This window comes from Cajanus cajan, chromosome 9 (genome assembly GCF_000230855.2).
Source record: "Cajanus cajan strain Asha chromosome 9, NIPB_CcT2T_4, whole genome shotgun sequence".
Lineage (NCBI taxonomy): Eukaryota > Viridiplantae > Streptophyta > Magnoliopsida > Fabales > Fabaceae > Cajanus > Cajanus cajan.
The window spans coordinates 2416844-2437075 of NC_138525.1; the positions used below are offsets into that span (position 1 = coordinate 2416844).

The following is a 20232-nucleotide window of genomic DNA, read 5'->3' on the forward strand; positions in this document are numbered from 1 at the left end:
TGATTATACACCATGTTTAATTGTACTTTCTTAGTTAGGAATCTATTTTCATGTTGGTCTTGTATTTTGACCATAGATTAGGGTTTAGGCTAGTTGGGCCTAGTTTTGGGTTTCATGGGCCTTTGGGCTTTTGGTACCCAATATTGGGCTCATTATTTTCCTTGTAATATTTCCTATTGATTGTATTCATTAGACCATTGTATTTTGGTCATTAGAATAGGATTATATGAAGAAAACATTAATAGGAGAATTAGGTTTCATTTAGACATCATTTAGAAGTAATTTAAGTTGAATTTGAGTCACATGGATTGCATGGGATGGATCCGGCCATGTGAGCTCCAAATTCACCTCAAATCACTTCTAAATGACTCCTAAATGAGGGTAGCATCTGAATTAGTCACGTTGGAAGCCAAAGTTTGAATTTCAAATTCAAACTTGAAATTCAAACTAGGCGCCAATTTGGTTGATTTGAAATTGCCGCCCAAAGTTAACCTAATTGCTTCCTATAAGTGTATCTTTTCCCACCTTTTGTAAACACTTTTGAATATATGAGATATCTGAATTGAATTCAGCCATTCAAGAGTCACCGAAATTCCAAGAGAGAGAGCTTTAGAGAGTGCCTTCAAATTCCTTAGGAAAACCTAGTTTCCTTCCCTTTGAAGTGTGCAATCCCTTGTAGCTTGAGCTTGGATACTTCCTTCTAAGGATTAGGTCATCTAATCCGCCATTCCTCTTCCATTTTGAGCTTCCATTCATTCGGTCTACATCTCCTTTGAAGAAGATCCGTGCCTAGAAGAAGCTTGGAGGAGTTCACATCTTCATTTCTCCTACTTTTTCTATCATATAAGAAAAAGGCCAAGTAAGGTATGCATATATTTATTCAAGCGCGCACTTTTCTCTAAAGATGTGTTTAATAATATCTAGAATTAGTTTTATGGATTCTACTTTTTGAAGCAGTAACCATGCAACGCACATAGCTGTAAATAAAATATAATGGACAGAGTAAAAGCATATATTATCCTAATTGAATTGTAAAATACGTGTCACATTTAAAAAAAAAACTTAATTTAACATTTTTTCCCCTCACATGATTTTTTTTTATAATAAAATTGCATTTGAATTTTATATTTGTTATAGTTTCTATAATACATAAAACGTTGGTAAATTAAATTTTTTTTTACAACAAAATTAAAATTTTCATAATCGTTACTTTGTTCATTCCATAAAACAATGCAACTTAATTTATCCAGTGTATAAATAACTTATAAATTGAATATCACCTGTAAGTTTTAATTGTTCGTTTAATCATTTATAGTAAATAAAATTCAGCTTACTACATTTTATGCATATAAAGTGCAATGAGTGAAAAAAGATTTAATTAAATTAATTTTTAACATATAACAAAATTTTAAATAACGTAAAATTATATTAATATGCATTTTAAAATACATTAAGAGAGAGAGAGAGACCCGGATTCGATTCATCTTTGAGAATGAGTAATGAGTTTAAATGTGACAAGTGATGGATTAAGAAATAGTTTTATAGATGAATCAAAATAATGAAGCTTCTAGGGTGCCATCAGATAATCAAGGGGCTTGTTCTCGACCACGACACAAATATTTAGCTCAGGTAGTGTTTGTAAATTGAAATTAATCATGACAAAAGAAATCGACGAGTGTGAATTTTATTAACATAAAATAAAGATGTATGCCCAACATCGCTGAAAATGACGCACGCTACAACGAATCTGGCCAACATAAACACTACTCCACTAAAACAGGACGAACCACACATTCGGCTGAACGAACAAAAATTGAAAAGCCCAAATTGACACCCCTTCAAGACTTCCAGGATTTGGAAACATCGAAAATTTAATTCGATATCAGCTTGCACGTTTTTTTATAATACTACGCGCAAACCGTGTGGAAGAAATGATTTATTTAGTTGTTGCTGAACAGATTCTATTCTATATACGTTGTTTTTGGTTGATAATTCTGAATAGATTTTGTCACATTCTGAATTTACAAGCAATAGGGAATATATGATATGGAAGAAATTAACAGTGAATTTGTAGCAAAACAAAGTCAATAAGCTATTTGATTGTTTGGCGAAATGCAAGGACCGTTAACTTCAAAAGGGTGATTAACTTTAAAAATCATATACAAAAAGGGTTTTTTATAGTTTGATTATAATTAGAAAAATACATTTATTAGGAAAGATTATAACAATTGCAACTTTCTTTGAAAAGTCACTCAACAGATTCTATATATAACTACAACTTTTGAGAAGTTACTCAACAGTTTTTTTAATTTTTTTTAAAAACATTTTTTTTTTCCAGATTCTAGGTTTCTCCCTAACTAAAACACTAATTTAAAAAATAAAAAACATGGGGTAAAAAATCCGAGAAAAGGGGCTCAATAAGTAGATCTATTCTGATTTATCCAAAAAAAAAAAATCTCAGGTAAGTTTAAATTTTCTAAACAGAACCCCCACATACATAGCACTGAACAATTTATAATGTAAACAGCTGCGCTAACTTAAAAATTACTTCCAAACAATCATTCGCAATAAGGAAAAATATAAATGTACTTTTACATAAAACACCTTTGCCTGTTGAACACAACAACTGGTCCAGTCAAAGCCTCTAAATGAGCAATCAGCACAGCTCAAGAAGCCCGTCATACCGAATATCAAAATTTCAGATTAACAGCTTCTCAATAGCATCCTGCACACCCACCAAATACTCAGAATGCAAGTTTATTCAATATAACACGATAATAAACATTACTTATGTGCCCAGTTAATAATTATAAGGCCATTGAATCGTTTAAGTGTCGGTCAATTTAGACAAAACTGATACCCAGTTTGGATTTTTGGTTAGTTTATTAATAAATAAATTATATAATATTTAAAATATATTTTATTATCGCCAGTTTTACTACAATTCAATAACAATCAAAACAATTAACACCACCAATTTAATGTCTGGCCCAGATTTTAAAATTAATAATGTGTAGCATAGTTGGCAAGTGCGTAAACATTAACAAAGTAAATCGCTGTGAAAACCTTTAGTTGCTGAATTTGGGATTTCAGTTGACTTCCTTCATTAGTTGTAACAGAACATGCAATCACCGGCCTTGTGACTCCACATGCTCGACCAAGTGCTTGTTTTGATGGGACGAATACATACGGAACATTCTAAAAGATTCAAATAATCACACAGGCAAAAGTTACTTTGCTGCTATATAGATAAAAATGCCAGAAACATCATATAATTGAAATGACAGCAGCTGGAGTAGTCAGAGCCAAAGAAAAAATATTTCATGTTGAAACTAATATTTAGAACTATCTAAATTGTATCAAAATTATGTCTGTGCTGATGTTAACCCAACTTACAAGGTGTTATCGAGCACACAATAACCTCAACCACAAATACGAAAAATTATATTCATTTTCTGGAGGAGATGACTTATCGCAGAGAAGTCTTTTAATTTAATAACGGTTTAAGGATCAGATCAGCAATTAGGCATCCCTTGGCAACAACGCCATTAGTTACTATATTCTTTTCTGTTTGAAATAAAATGAGACCAAAACTCGAGGTACAAAACAATACCAATAAATTAATAGACAAACTAGATAGGATAAGGAGGCATGAATAGAACTTGTAAAAAGCTATGATACAGGTTAATTTAAAGATACAAAATTTCCATCAGTGTATTCTTACCACAGTTAAGAGGGTAAGCATTACATGAATTTTACATGTACAGCCAGATAGCATATTACTTTATTGCAAAAGAAAAAATCTCAAATACATAAGTCCCAAGCATCTGAACCTGAAAATCACACAATATTACAACTGATAATTGACACACAGTAAATGACTTTGGTGTGTCTTCAGATCCATTTACTAACCACTAGCGCGTGACTAATTCATAAATTCCCATTTTCCTGAACCAGTCTGAAAGGACCCGTGAATATTCTAAAAATTTGACTCTATGGACTCTACGCTAAGAGCTTTACTCTGTATAAAAAAAGTTGGTAGAAGAATTCACACACAAGGAGGGAAAAGGGGGAGCTCAAGGAGCACAACAGTTTGATATCCAGATTTCTTTCATTTAAAAAGGGATGAGGCTTGGACTAGGGTACTTTGGAGACAAAGTGAAATCACCGTTAATGATTTAACGACAACCAAAATAATACAAACGATTACATCAAATGAAGAAAAGGAGATGGATCTCTGAGAAAAGCATTGCCCAATTTTGCATTTTGAACAGGTTGCCTTACTTAAATTTCTAAGGCAAAACCCTAATACTAGTGCATATAGAGCTCGGTGTTAAAATGTTTAGCTTAAATTTTATAAACAGTTAAAAATTGGAATACAAAACTAAGCAAAAGAAAGGAAAATAACATTTGTAGGGAAATTAATTAATTACCTTATCCTCAGCAAGCAGAGGAAGATGCAGAAGAATCTCAAGAGGCTCGGTGTCTGCGGCCATCACAACGAATTCAGATATGCCTCTGTTGAGTGTCTTGGTGGCTGAAACAAATAAAACATATTAACACCAATACAACTTAACAAGTTTCTTCTAAGATTCTTCTTCTAACTTGAAGAGGGAAAAAAATAGAGACAGAGACAGAGACACACCTTCATTGGCACCCTTTTTGAGTTGCTTGTAATTGGCAGCTTGTTGCACAAGATCCATGATTGTTATTGTAAGCTGCGCATCGGCCAAAGGGTAAGCTTTTGGGTTCACTGCCTCTCCTGTCTGCAAAAACAATTACATACAAAAATGAGAAATTTGAACATTCAAATGAAGAAAACGAAAGAAAAGAGGTTCTGAGAAGTGAAGCAGAACCATTTTAGAGTGTGCCGTTGATTGCAGAGAGAGAAGAGGCTGCCTAGGGTTTTGAGGGGAAACAGAGAGTGAAACGTAAGAGAGAACAAAAGGGTTAGGGTTTAAGTAATTCAGGTCAGATCCCGTTAAGTAAAATGGCCAGTAACAAAATTATTGGTTTACAGTAACATTTAAATTATAAAATTTAATACATTTAATTTTTCTTATATATTAATGTTATTTCTATTTCATTTAAATAATATATAATTTTAATTAATAATATAATTTAAAATATTCCACTATTTGGTTTTTTATTTTTATAGTAAAAAAAAATTAATTTGTTACAAACTAACTATATTAAAATATTAAGAATCAATAAAATAGTTTCGTATTGAATCATATTAATTAGAAATATGATCATAAATAATGATAAGAATGAGTTAGACTAGACTTTAAACATATAAGTTATATATGTAAAATTTAAATTTAAATTTTACATATTATAAATTTTATATTTTTTAAACGTGAAAGTTATTCTAATTTTTCACTGTTTTAAACAGTCAAATTATAAAATTAAATAAGTTTTTTTTATTATATATATGAACAAAAAGTATTTTTAACATATACTAACGTTTACTGTAACATCCCAAATTTTATTCAATGAAAAAGGGTTATTTTTATGTATTTTAAATATTTATGAAATTATTAAAGGGTTTAAAAATGTAATATCCCAAATTTTAATAAATAAAACAAGTTATTTTGATTTTAAATATTTATTGAGATTATTAGAAGGTTTGTCATATTTTTATTTAAGTATTTTACTATTTACGTATTTTACTATTCATGTATTTTACTATTCACGTATACGTTTTTCACTATTCATAAATACGTATTTACGTATTTGTAAATAGTATTTTACTGTGTATGTGCACAGTAACTGGCGGCTACAGAGGGGCTGCGGATCTGAAGTTTATAAATTTTAATAAATTTTATTATTTTAATGAATAGTGCATAGTGCATAGTAATTTATAATATTATTTTAATGAATAGTGCATAGTGCATAGTAATTTATAATATTATTTTAATGAATAGTGCATAGTGCATAGTATTTTCAAAATTTCTATAAATAGGGGCCTAAGGTTTTGAAAATTTAGAATTCTAGAGAGAAGGAAATTCTGGAGAAATAGAGAGAGAAAGTAAGAGAGAGAGAAGGAGAAAGAAAAGGAGGTTCTGCTCTAGTGCCTTGTTTAAGGAGAAAGAGGAAGAGATTCTGCCCTAATTCCGATTCCTTTTAAAGAAAGAAGAGAGGAGATTCTGCCCAAATTTCTGTAAACCCAGGTAAGGGGGGGAGTGGGAAACCTCGCTTGGGGGTGTGGGAATAATTGTTAAATAGTTTGTTTGTTGGATTGGCTCCCGATCCCTTACCTGTTGTTTATTTCTTTGAATATGTATTATTGATGTGTTTTGTTTTATATCTTATTTATTTACATATTAGAATCTGTTATTTGAATGGAAGGCTAAGCCTCCTAAGTATTTATAAATTTGTAATCTATTATTTAAATGGAAGGCTGAGCCTCCTTATTATCTTATATTACCTTTTAAGCTTCCTACTTTACTTAAAAGATCTTAATATATTATTATTGAAAAATATGATACCTAAGCAACCTCTGGACTGTTGGATTGTTGGACTGTTGGACTGTTGGACTGTTTGGACTGTTGGACTGTTTGGACTGTTGGACTATTGGACTATTAAATTGGATTATTGAAATAATTCTTAATTATGAAATATGAATATGATATGTGTAACATGCTAAAGGTTGAGTCTGTGAATGTATGACATGCATCATATGCACATATTACTCCAGGTGTGCCGCTGAGGCCGCATACCCACGACTAACAAGGTGTACCTTTGAGTCACCCACGATATGCTAACGAGGTGTATGAACACCAGTGATAGGTGTGCCTTCGGGACACCAGTGATGTAACATGCTAACGAGGTGTATGAACACCAGTGATAGGTGTACCTTTGGGTCACCAGTGATAAATTCTGCAACTTCTGTATGGCGCCACATGCATACATTAGTGAGTCAAGTCAAGGAAATCATTATACATAAGCATATATGTGAGATTGATTATATATGTGAATTATATTGCGTGTGTGTGTGCTATTTAACTTTTATTTCTATATCTGCAACTGAGTGAGAAGTTTCTCACTCCCTTGTCATTTTTGTGTATATTTAAATTATGATGCAGATAATTAGCATGAGGCTAAGGATGTTGGTGGTGAAGCTTAGGCTTCTGTTTGGGTTTCGCTCTGATAAGATGTGACATCGGGATTAGCTAGACTTATTGTTAAATTATTATTATTTTTCTTTTGTAATTTTTATGTTATTTATGTTGAAAGTGTGTATTTTTGTCATATTATAATTTTACTAAAAGATTATAAGTTAATTCCTAACTAGGAGGCCCTGCCACCTTTACTGGGATTAATTTATAATCTTTGTTTTATAATAACTTCTTGAGTGTAATATTTATGTGTATGTATTATGAATGTGCATCTTCTACCTTATGATACTTATTGTTTTATATCATTCTATGAAAATCTTTTATAAATATAGGTTATGTTTATTAATGATATTGGGGTAGAGGGTGTCACATTTAGTGGTATCAGAGCAGGTCGATTTAATCGAACGTGTGTGTTATGTGCTTATCATGACTCTGTTGTGTACTCTGACTATGTTTTATTTGTTGTGTATTATGATGATGATGTTTGTTTTGTGTTGATATTGTTGATTTTGATATTGCTATGTAATTAGAGGAAAGATAGTCATGATAGTGTTAGCCAACTAGAGCTATTAGAACCTTGGATGTGAGTGATACATTGAGTGTACTAAGAGTTTATGATTGGTGGAGTTTTTGACATCTATAGTTGTAGCAGGTTCAATCTAAGGGTGGTTGTCTCCTTGGTGAGAGATCGAAATGATGATAATTCCCTTAAGTGTTATTATTGACAAGTTAATTATTTATGGTTTAGGTAGCATGTGAGTTATTGCGGTTGAGGATAGTATTGAGAAGCTTGAACGAGAAATTGAAGAGTGAATTTGGAAAGAGTTGAGGTACTTTGTGACATTAGATATATTGATACACTAATGTTGTTTGGTGTAGAAAATATTTTCGCTACAGTTTTGACAGTTTGAGTATCATATTGACAGAATTAGATTTTTTTTTTTTTTTTTTTTTTTTGCGGTCTTTATGAAGATTATGGCTTTGGATATTATTTTCCCAATGGAATTGGAAAAAGATAAAACAGAGGTTTGAAACTTTAGTTATGACTGCTTCGATGATCAGAAGTTTAGTTGTAAGCGCTGAATATACTTGAAGTGATTTTTGAATCTTTAGCTAAGGAGATGATCTTTTTGGAATCTTATGTCTTTCTAAGAGTTGTAGTTTAATCAATTAGTTTTCTTTGATGATAGGATAAGATCAAATGGAAGAATTGAACTCTCTATGTGTTGTTTTCTTTGATAGTTATTTAAAAAAAAGAAATTAGGCTGTATAATAATATTTTTGGGTTAGTAGGCAATGCAATGATAAGAATTGACTTTGTTAAGATATTTGGGATGTTATCATGTGGATTAAGAGGTTGTTTAAGGTTGTATGATGCTATGTGGTAAAGGTTGTTCATGTACATACTTATGAATGGTATATAAACAGGTTTAAAGTAGGTATTCTAATATGATTTAGTATGCATGCATGTTGATTTGTGGATAGATGACCTTAGGGATCAATTGGTGAATGTCGTGTAGTTAGTGAAAGTGATTTTAGGGTGTGATATGATCATATTATAGTTGAAGATGAAGATATATCTAAGATGGGTATATGTTAAATTGTCTAAGTATTACTATTATATTTATTTTATTTTATTATATGAGGTAAGTTTTCTAGTTCCTGTAAATTCCATTTGAGGTAAATATGGATCTGTTTAGGTAGAAGTTGTGTTTAAAATGAGGAAATATCTAAGCCAGTTAGGAAGGATAAGAGTTTTATTAGGTTAGCCTATTATTATTAAAGAATTATTAAAGGAATTTCTAGGATAGTATTGCCCTTAACTACATTCACTAGGAGGAAGTATTATCTTTATGTGGAATAGTAGGTTTGAGAGTAGTTTCAACTCTTATGGAAACATTGACTAGTGATAACGTTACCGGACTTTAGTGAGTTTTATGTGGTATAGAGTGATGTTTTGAAGACAAGTTTGATGGATTATTTCCATGACCTTGAGTTAGGGGTTGTAATGTTTACACTTGAGATTTTGGAGACATTACTGGTATAATACTAAGCTTGAGGTATTTAGCGATCATAAGAGCCTTAAATATCTTTTGACCGAAAGAGATAGTTGAAAATCTTTAAGGAATAAGATTTTAATTTTGAAAGTTATTGAGCCAAAGTTATTGTGGTAACCGATGTTTTGTGTAGGAAACCTTTATATTTTCCCTTATGGATCTTTGGACTCAAATTAGAAATTTAAGTCTGCCTTGTGAGATTACTCCTAGTAATGTAAAACTAGGTATGACTCGAGTAACAAGTGGATCATTGAAAGAAATTTGAGAAAATATAATTAGTTGATTCATTTTGGTGACAAGATACGAGGCTATAAGATAAGGTGATGGATAAAAATTTGAATTGGTTGTAGATGGAGTAGTAAAATTAGTAATATGATATATGTAACATATGCTTAGGAGCTTGATCTTTATAGATAATCGTAGAAGTAAAAACAATATTCTGGCAGATATTTTGATTACGATGATCACTAATTTATTATTTTGATGATTTAAGGAGTGAATTTGATTGCAGAATTTAGAAACTTATGCTTGATGTGTAAGATTATCTCTAGTAGCATTGACTTATTAATGGGTGAGATTAGAGGAACCAGGAGTTAGATCCTTTATTAGTGACCCAAGTAAGCAAGATATTAGAAAGGACACATTTGGATGCTTAGTAAACTTGAAAGGACATAAGAGTACTCTCAATATTTATTTAGGAGTTGCTAAAATGTATCAGAGTGGCGCAGCAGAAGCGTGATGGTCTAAGATGAAAGAGAAGTAGAGAAATTGAATCAAGGTATGGAGAGTGAGTTTAAATTTGGAGTGGATGAAGTTTTGAGATTTAAGGATAAGTTGTGCATTTCTAGTATGTCAGAGCTTAAAGCAATCCTAGAAGGAGGTCATAAGAGTATCCTTAGATATCTTTTGAGTTGTACATCAATAAGGTAGTAAGGTTGCATAGGATTTAAAAAGCAAGATACGTGAAGTTTATTCATTCATATTTTCAAGCAAATTTCGGGGACGAAATTTCTAAAAGGAGGGGAGTAAATGTAACATCCCAAATTTTATTCAATGAAAAAGGGTTATTTTTATGTATTTTAAATATTTATGAAATTATTAAAGGGTTTAAAAATGTAATATCCCAAATTTTAATAAATAAAACAAGTTATTTTGATTTTAAATATTTATTGAGATTATTAGAAGGTTTGTCATATTTTTATTTAAGTATTTTACTATTTACGTATTTTACTATTCATGTATTTTACTATTCACGTATACGTTTTTCACTATTCATAAATACGTATTTACGTATTTGTAAATAGTATTTTACTGTGCATGTGCACAGTAACTGGCGGCTACAGAGGGGCTGCGGATCTGAAGTTTATAAATTTTAATAAATTTTATTATTTTAATGAATAGTGCATAGTGCATAGTAATTTATAATATTATTTTAATGAATAGTGCATAGTGCATAGTAATTTATAATATTATTTTAATGAATAGTGCATAGTGCATAGTATTTTCAAAATTTCTATAAATAGGGGCCTAAGGTTTTGAAAATTTAGAATTCTAGAGAGAAGGAAATTCTGGAGAAATAGAGAGAGAAAGTAAGAGAGAGAGAAGGAGAAAGAAAAGGAGGTTCTGCTCTAGTGCCTTGTTTAAGGAGAAAGAGGAAGAGATTCTGCCCTAATTCCGATTCCTTTTAAAGAAAGAAGAGAGGAGATTCTGCCCAAATTTCTGTAAACCCAGGTAAGGGGGGGAGTGGGAAACCTCGCTTGGGGGTGTGGGAATAATTGTTAAATAGTTTGTTTGTTGGATTGGCTCCCGATCCCTTACCTGTTGTTTATTTCTTTGAATATGTATTATTGATGTGTTTTGTTTTATATCTTATTTATTTACATATTAGAATCTGTTATTTGAATGGAAGGCTAAGCCTCCTAAGTATTTATAAATTTGTAATCTATTATTTAAATGGAAGGCTGAGCCTCCTTATTATCTTATATTACCTTTTAAGCTTCCTACTTTACTTAAAAGATCTTAATATATTATTATTGAAAAATATGATACCTAAGCAACCTCTGGACTGTTGGATTGTTGGACTGTTGGACTGTTGGACTGTTTGGACTGTTGGACTGTTTGGACTGTTGGACTATTGGACTATTAAATTGGATTATTGAAATAATTCTTAATTATGAAATATGAATATGATATGTGTAACATGCTAAAGGTTGAGTCTGTGAATGTATGACATGCATCATATGCACATATTACTTCAGGTGTGCCGCTGAGGCCGCATACCCACGACTAACAAGGTGTACCTTTGAGTCACCCACGATATGCTAACGAGGTGTATGAACACCAGTGATAGGTGTGCCTTCGGGACACCAGTGATGTAACATGCTAACGAGGTGTATGAACACCAGTGATAGGTGTACCTTTGGGTCACCAGTGATAAATTCTGCAACTTCTGTATGGCGCCACATGCATACATTAGTGAGTCAAGTCAAGGAAATCATTATACATAAGCATATATGTGAGATTGATTATATATGTGAATTATATTGCGTGTGTGTGTGCTATTTAACTTTTATTTCTATATCTGCAACTGAGTGAGAAGTTTCTCACTCCCTTGTCATTTTTGTGTATATTTAAATTATGATGCAGATAATTAGCATGAGGCTAAGGATGTTGGTGGTGAAGCTTAGGCTTCTGTTTGGGTTTCGCTCTGATAAGATGTGACATCGGGATTAGCTAGACTTATTGTTAAATTATTATTATTTTTCTTTTGTAATTTTTATGTTATTTATGTTGAAAGTGTGTATTTTTGTCATATTATAATTTTACTAAAAGATTATAAGTTAATTCCTAACTAGGAGGCCCTGCCACCTTTACTGGGATTAATTTATAATCTTTGTTTTATAATAACTTCTTGAGTGTAATATTTATGTGTATGTATTATGAATGTGCATCTTCTACCTTATGATACTTATTGTTTTATATCATTCTATGAAAATCTTTTATAAATATAGGTTATGTTTATTAATGATATTGGGGTAGAGGGTGTCACATTTACTAATGAGAAAGCTTCTCAAAAATAAAGAAGTTGTAAAATTTTATTTTCTTTAACGATTCATTTTCTTGTATGAATACTTTCATGAATCTTAAAACGTTACTCATCATTGTTGTTGCAGAGCTTCTTCTATAGTTGAGCATAGTTGCTATGAAACACCCTCTATGATTACTACAGAACACCTTGTATAAGTAGTTGGTACAAAATACCAAAAGATGCTATGTAACATTCTAATAACTTATATTTAAAGTTCTTAAACTAAATTTATTTTATTTATGTTTGATAATGAAATTGAGATACTTAAAATGTACAAAAATAAAATCAAGGATATAATTTTTTCTTGTTCTTATTTTTTATTCTTCTTATATAAAGTATATTATGAAATATTTAAATGTTGATCGGAAATCAATATTGGACATGAAATCTTTAATTTATTATTTTGATAAAAAAAATTATTTTATTATAATGTATGCATGCAGTTTTATTATTTTTTTATTTACATTATATTAAAATATGAGTTAATTTATTAAGCACCAAAAAGATGAAAACAAATGAAAAATGTAAAACTATGCGAAGAAAAACAGTTAGTTGCGTAAATGTTAAAATGAATTTTTTAATTACAAGTGTTAACATCCGAAATGAAATAAATATTGAAGGATAGAAATGACCGGAAAGTTACAATAACTTTCACTCCTCCTCTACCATAGAGAGAATTTGGATCACTTTTTATTTAGCATAATTTTTTTTATAAGTCTCACATATTTTTTTAAAAGTCTTGCATGGATTATTAATATGTTTAAAAGTATATTTTTCAATTACAAAAATTACCAAATTTAATTTTAAATAAGTTAAAAAAATTATTTTTAAATATGTGTGAGTTTTTTTTAAAAATATGCATGATAAAAAAATATATTCTATTATTATAAAAATTTAGATTCTAAAAAACTTAACATAAAATAGATAATTCATACATTCTTATGACAAAAAAACAATAATTTTATAAAATAATTAAATATTTCATTTAAAAATTTCTAACTAACTAATCTTGAAAATGAAAAAAAAATTATACAAATATGCGATTGTTGGAATTTTTATTTTCTATTCCTTGATTTCGTATGAATAAAAAATGTAAAATGTTTTAGTGAAAATGTCAAAAATATAAATAATTTAATTTTTAATCAATATATATATATATATATATATATTGTTAATAATTCAATTTATATATATAATTTTTATTATATTATATAGTTACTAAATCTAACAAATTTTTTATAAGTTTAAGTTGAACTTTTTTAAAAACTTAAATATGATATTTTTATTAAATGGATTAAACTTTAAACAAATTATACTCTTATTTAAGGTTTATGATTTAGCTTATTTTTATCTTTGATGATAGAAAAAAAGAAGGTATAAATATCGAAAAAATGTGAAAATTAAAGAAAGATGTTTCCTTTGTATATAGAACATATTATAAATCATATTTAAAATAATTATTTATTTAAATTTTAAATATATTTATATATTTAAATATAATACTTATTTATATACATAATTTATAAATTTTAGTTATATATATAAAAAAATATTTAAATACATATTGTACAAATTAAAATATCAGTTAGATTAATAAATCTATTTCTTTTAAGTAATTCTCTGTTTTATTTTTATTGTGTTTCTCTAAACGAATTTTTAGGAGACAACTTTATAACTCTATCCACTTCTAAAAAAATATCACTTTTTATATACATAAAAAAAAATATTTTTTCTTTTAATTTCAAACAAGTTGATCAAATTTATGTGCTTTTATATACGATTTTGAATATTTTTTTTTACTAATTAAAAACTTAAAACTTATTTTTTTAGATCTATTTATATGGAAACAATTAAATGCAACTGCATTTAAATATAAAAAAGTGTAATAAACAGATAATATAATACTCCCACACACTTTTATGTATATAGAATTATCTAAACATTAATCTAAAATCTTAAATTATACTACTATATTTTTATTCAATATTGATCTATCTTCTATTAATATTTTTAAATTATTATTTTAGATAGTTTAATCATTATACTTCTTTATCATGTTCTAACTTTTTTGTGTACCGTTAAACTAAAACAGTATTTACACTTAAGAAATAAACATTTACATAAATATAAAGAATTTGATTTTAATGTCGAAGTAAAATAATAGTGTGTTCTTTTAAATTTATAATATGAAATTATAAATTAATTATATCTTATTTTTAAGAGTTTATATGAATATTTTATTTATTTATATTTTATTTTATAAGTATTTATGAAAGTATTTATATAAACTTATAAAATATTTTATTAATAATATGTATGATATTTTTGAATTTATTTTATTAAGTTATTCCGTATAATTTATTACTTATATTATGTAATAACTTATTGAGAAATATTTATATTTAATTTTTTTATCAACTTAAATTGCTTATAATTATTTTTTTTATTCTTTCATAAAAAAATTAGTTTTATATTATTTTTAATTAATCTCTTTAGAGATTTTTGGTTCCGCTCCCAATTTTTTTTTTTTACTTTATAATTATTTTTCTCTTCTCTTCCAAGATTTTTTCTATCACTTCCCTCCAAATATCGACACTCGCCTATTAGAGAAAAAAGTCTCGTAATTTTTCTTTTCTAAAATAAGTAAATAACATGTCCACTTTATTGAAAATCTCCCTCTCAAAGGCATGTAGCATTTTTTTTCTATCGTGGATTTTGGTTATTGTTTTACTGCTTAATTTTTTACTCATCAAATAAATTTCATTACAAAAATGAGAATTTAAATTGGCAAGTCCTTTTTTAGTTTTATATTTTAAAACTTATTTTGTAAAATATATGAAATTATTTTTTAATTTTAAAATTTATGATATTATCGTGGTTATATAAAATTGATTTTTATATTTTATTATTAATTTTTATAAACTAAAGTTAGGTTAATAGTGGCTAATAATTTTTTAATTACTTTTAATATTACTGTAATATATAAATTCATTTTTAAAAAAATATTTAGTTTTTTATTTTTTTTTATTTATAGTTGAGATTTAATTTGTAATTTTAAAAAAATATAATGAGACAACATCTTATAGATATTTAAATAACAATATTTTCAAACACTTCAAAATTGTATAAATACTTGTCAATGTATATATCCAAATGCAACTTCATATTAAATTTTAAACATTTATAATACAAGCTCTCGTAAAACAAATTTTTTTATTAAATAAAATCTTAATTAAGTTATTTATCAAAATGGATTATTAGTGAGAGAGATTGAGATAAATAAATACATAAAAACTTATATTGGATCTTCATTGTCAGTAGTTTCTAATGTCGTTTAATTATGAATATTGAATTATAACTTATGTTTAAATGAATTAAGACAGTGGATGATTAAAAGAGTTTAATTATGAATATTGAATTATAACTTATGTTTAAATGAATTAAGACAGTGGATGATTAAAAGATTTTTTTTTAATTTAGTTGTAACAACTATTTTAATTCATATTTATTAATTAATTTATTAACCTGTCAAATAAATAAAAGTGTAGGTACGAGCATTAGTATATAGATCCTTAACAAGTACAAAAATACAATTTAAAGTCTACCTGAGTGTGTTTAACCAACTTTTTGTAGCTTATTTTTTTACAGATAAGTAAAAATCGTGTAAAACACATTCGTATAAAATTCCTTAAAAAAGTAAGTGGTTTATAATTTGTGAATAGATAATAATAATAATAATAATAATAATAATAAGTAAATGAGCTTTTGGAGAATCTTATTCAGAAAATTTAAGTAGGGATTTATTGTTAATGTCTCACTTTAAGTCTCACCGATTATTATTTGCATGTATTTTATTTTTATTTATTTTGTTACGGTTATTCTAGCTATATATATTTTTTTTAATTCTGTATTTTGTTGTGGGTTGTTATTGCTTTACATTTTATTTCTTTAATTTTTTTTACTGTGTTGGGTTAATCTAGACCTTTATTTTATTTTGTTGAAACTCGAGTTCTCATTATCTACTTTTCCTCTTACAATTTTTTATTTTATTTTATTTTTACTTTCTTCATTTTTTTTATGGTTAATTTTTTTAGAAAAGATAATATATATTAATATAATTGCATGAAGTGTTTTATTATATTTTATTTAGAATTTCGACATATATAATATTTTTTTGAATATATTTAATGAAATGTAATATTATTGAATTTTGCCTAAATAAATTTATATTTCTTTAAAAATATTATTAAATAATATAATGACTTAAATTTTCTATCGTTTATAGTTTAATAAAATTTTAATTGTTATTATATATAATTTGCTAATCATCATTAAAAAAATTACTAATCAATTTTGGAAAATCCTAGTTAAATTTTCAATATTTTTTCTTCTAAATTTTTATTTGTTTTTATTAATACTGTAATAATTTTACATGATATTTTTATTTGATAAATATATTTTTTTTATTCGATAACTAATTTTATATACAATAGCATAAAAAAATACTTTTATATTTTATAAAATAAAAATAAATGATAAAATTAATTGAAGTTAAATGTGTGAGTGATTAACAATTAGAAGGTGTGAGCAGTTTTAAATAGTTACTTAAAATCTAAAAAATTCTAAAAAATAAATCTGCATAAAATTACAGAAAAAAGAATAAAAAAAATATGAGAAAAAAAGAGCCTTTTAAAAATGTAGATTAAATCCGCGAGACGGGAGAAATTACATTGAATGTTGTTGGTTGTAGCTGAACAACGTCAACCAGCTATTTGATTGTTAAATTGTGCAAATGTAAGAAATATTAAAACTTATAAAGGATTATTTATCTTTTAAAAAATATACGAATGCTATTTATTTTTAATTATAATTATAAAAAAAATTTTTGAATAATAATCACGAGTCTAACCAAAAATAAAGAGAATAATAATCATGATTGCAACTTTTTTAAAGCAATTACTCAAAACAAATTCTATATATAATTTCAACAGATTTTAAAGTAACCAAAAATCCTTTTTTTTTTTTTAGATTCTAGGTTTCTTCACGGACTTAAAGTCTTGCACACTGATTTAATAAAAATCCGAAAAAAGGTAGCTCGATAAGTAAACCTATCATGATTTATCAAATCAAAAAAACGAGAAAAATTAATCGGGTATTTAAAATTTTCTCAACCGCACCCACACATACATGTCATTGAACAATTTATAATAGCAGTGCAAAAATATCAGCTGTGCTAACTTAAAAATTACATCCAAAAATCCTTCGCAGTAAAGAAAAATATAAATGTACTTTTACATAAAACACATTTGCCTGTTGAACACAACTGGTCCAGTCAAAGCCTCTAAAGGAGCAATCAGCATAGCTCAAGAAGCCCATCATACCGAATATCAATTTTCAGATCAAAAGCTTCTCAATAGCATCCTGCACACCCACCAAATACTCTCAGAATGCATGTTTACTCAATATAACACAATAATAACCATTACTTAAGTGCCCAGTCAATAATTATAAGGCCAGTGAATCGTTTAGGCGTCGGTCTATTTAGACAAAACTAATACCCAGTTTGGATTTTTGGTTAGCTTATTACTTTAATATACTACACAATATTTAAACTATTTTTTTAACACCAGTTTTACCACAGTTCAATTACAATCAGACCAATGAACTCGAAATTAACACCTCCAAAATGCCTGGCCCAGATTTTAAAAGTAATAATAAGTAATATAGTTGGCAAGTTCATGAACATTAATAAAGTAAAGCGCTGTGAATACCTTTAGTTGCTGAATTTGGGATTTTAGTTGACTTCCTTCATTAGTTGTTACAGAACATGCAATCACTGGCCGTGTGACTCCACATGCTCGACCAAGTGCTTGTTTTGATGGGACGAATACATAGGGAACATTCTAAAACATTCAAATAACCACATAGGGAAAGGTTACTTTGCTGCTATGTAGATAAAAAATCCCAGAAACATCATAGAATTGAAATGATAGCAGCTGGAGTAGTTAATGCCAAAGAAAAATATTTCATGTTGAAATCAATATTTACAGCTATCTAAATGTTACCAACATTATGTCTACTAATGCCATCCCGACTTACAAGGTGTGATTGATCACACAGTAACCTCAACCACAAAATATGAAAAATCGTATTCCCTTTATTGGGGGATACCTTGCATCAAAACAGTCTTTTCATTTAGTAAAGGCGATGGTAAAGTGTGATCATTGACGCATAAGAATCAAATCAGACATTAGGCATCACTAGGTAACAATGACATTAGTTTTTTTTTTCCTGTTTGTAATTAAATAAGACCAAAACTCAAGTACAAAAAGCATTAAACTAATAGACAACTAGATATGATAGGGAGGCATGAAAATAACTTAAAGGTATAAACCAGGTCATTGTAAAGATACAAAATGTCCATCAGTATATTATTACCAAAGTTTAGAGGGTAAGTATTAAATAAATTTTACATGCTGTACAGACAGATAGTTGGTTATTTTATTGCAAAAGAAAAAAATCTCAAAATACAAAAGTCCCAAGAATCTGAAACTGCAAATTACACAATATTACAACTGATAATTGACACACGGTATTATGACTTTGGTGTTTCTTTAGACCCATTTACTAAGCATGACCTAATCATAAATTCTCCTTTTCCTGCACCAATCGGACAGGACCCATGAATATTTTAAAATTTGACTCTCTGGACTCTACGTCAACAGCCTTACTATGTATTAAAAAAATTTGGTAGAAGAATTTAAACACAAAAAGGCGAGGGAAGGGGACAGTAGCACTTTGGAGACAAAAGTGAAATCGCAGTTAAAGATAATGTCAACCAAAAAAATACAAAGGATCACATCAAATGAAGAAAAGGAGGTAAATCATTAAGAAAATCATTGCTCAATTTTAAATTTGGAACCATTTGGCATGCTTAAATTTCTCAAGCAAACCCTCTTCAAGCACATTTAAATTTGATATTTTGATAAACAATAAAAAAATTGAAGTGCAAAGCAAAGAAAAAAGAAAGACAATTATCAAACGTAGGGATATTAATTAATTACCTTATCCTCAGCAAGCAGAGGGAGATGAAGAAGAATCTCAAGAGGCTCAGTGTCTGCGGCCATCACAACGAATTCAGATATGCCTCTGTTGAGTGTCTTGGTCGCTGAAACGGATCGAATACATTAACACCAATCATACTCAACAATTTTTTTTAGCAAGACTCTACTTTGAACTTGAAAGAATAAGAAGAAGAAGAAGAAGAAGAAGAAGAAGAAGAAGAAGACACACACCTTCATTAGCACCCTTTTTGAGTTGCTTGTAGTTGGCAGCTTGTTGCACAAGATCCAAAATTGTTATTGTGAGTTGCGCATCTGCCAAAGGGTAAGCTTTTGGGTTCACTGCCTCTCCTGTCTGCATAAAACAAAAAACAATTGCATAAAGAAATGATAAATTTAAACATTCAGAGAAAGAAACGAAAGAAAAGAGGTTCTGAGAAGTGAGGCGGAACCATTTTTGGGTGTGCTGTTGATTGCAGGGAGAGAAGAGGCTGCCTAGGGTTTTGAGGGGAGACAAGAGAGTGAGACGCGAGAGAGACTGGGAGAGCAATAGGGTTTAAGTAATCACGCAGTCAAACACAGTCAACAAATCTTGGCCCTTCAATTCATCCTACGGCCCACATTGACTTTTTTTATTTTTTATATAATTTCAGTTTTATTTTGCAAACAAAATGAGATGGTCTTTCAACCCTCATTCTTCTTCTTCCAGATGTAAATGAGAAATAGCACATGTGTTAAATAGGACCTATTAATTGAATTGTTTAAAGTTTGCTTTCATCTCAATATCTATTTAATAAAAATGTCAAATTTTAATTTTTAAAATTTATTTATTTAAAAAGTTTGAACTTTAATTATAAAAATATTTGTTAGACTTATAAATTAATCTATTTATCTATAATAAATAT

At 28.3% G+C, this 20232-nt stretch overlaps 2 protein-coding genes and 1 long non-coding RNA gene across 4 annotated transcripts; 1 reads left to right on the plus strand and 2 right to left on the minus strand.

The window, feature by feature from the left end:
* Window positions 1-2399: 2399 nt before the first annotated feature.
* On the minus strand, window positions 2400-5010 carry LOC109791563 (uncharacterized). The gene is made up of 5 exons (XM_020350875.3): window positions 4857-5010; window positions 4646-4766; window positions 4434-4537; window positions 3067-3198; window positions 2400-2725 (listed from the first exon to the last, which is right to left on the minus strand). The coding sequence occupies exons 1-5, from the start codon at window positions 4857-4859 to the stop codon at window positions 2699-2701; spliced, it is 387 nt and encodes a 128-aa protein (XP_020206464.1). The 5' UTR covers window positions 4860-5010; the 3' UTR covers window positions 2400-2698.
* Window positions 5011-5520: 510 nt separating this feature from the next.
* On the plus strand, window positions 5521-12286 carry LOC145951757 (uncharacterized). Its single transcript, XR_014429671.1, has 2 exons — window positions 5521-10909; window positions 11825-12286. It is a non-coding gene; the product is annotated as an uncharacterized LOC145951757 (long non-coding RNA).
* A 5113-nt stretch (window positions 12287-17399) lies between these two features.
* LOC109790111 (uncharacterized) lies at window positions 17400-19937 on the minus strand. 2 transcript variants are annotated; one of them, XM_020349225.3, is made up of 5 exons: window positions 19780-19937; window positions 19562-19682; window positions 19331-19434; window positions 18038-18169; window positions 17400-17687 (listed from the first exon to the last, which is right to left on the minus strand). In XM_020349225.3, the coding sequence occupies exons 1-5, from the start codon at window positions 19780-19782 to the stop codon at window positions 17661-17663; spliced, it is 387 nt and encodes a 128-aa protein (XP_020204814.1). In that variant the 5' UTR covers window positions 19783-19937; the 3' UTR covers window positions 17400-17660. The 2 variants fall into 2 exon arrangements, with proteins under 2 accessions (XP_020204814.1, XP_020204806.1); XM_020349217.3 differs by lacking the exon at window positions 19780-19937 and having other exon boundaries at window positions 19562-19688.
* Between the last annotated feature and the right edge of the window lie 295 nt (window positions 19938-20232).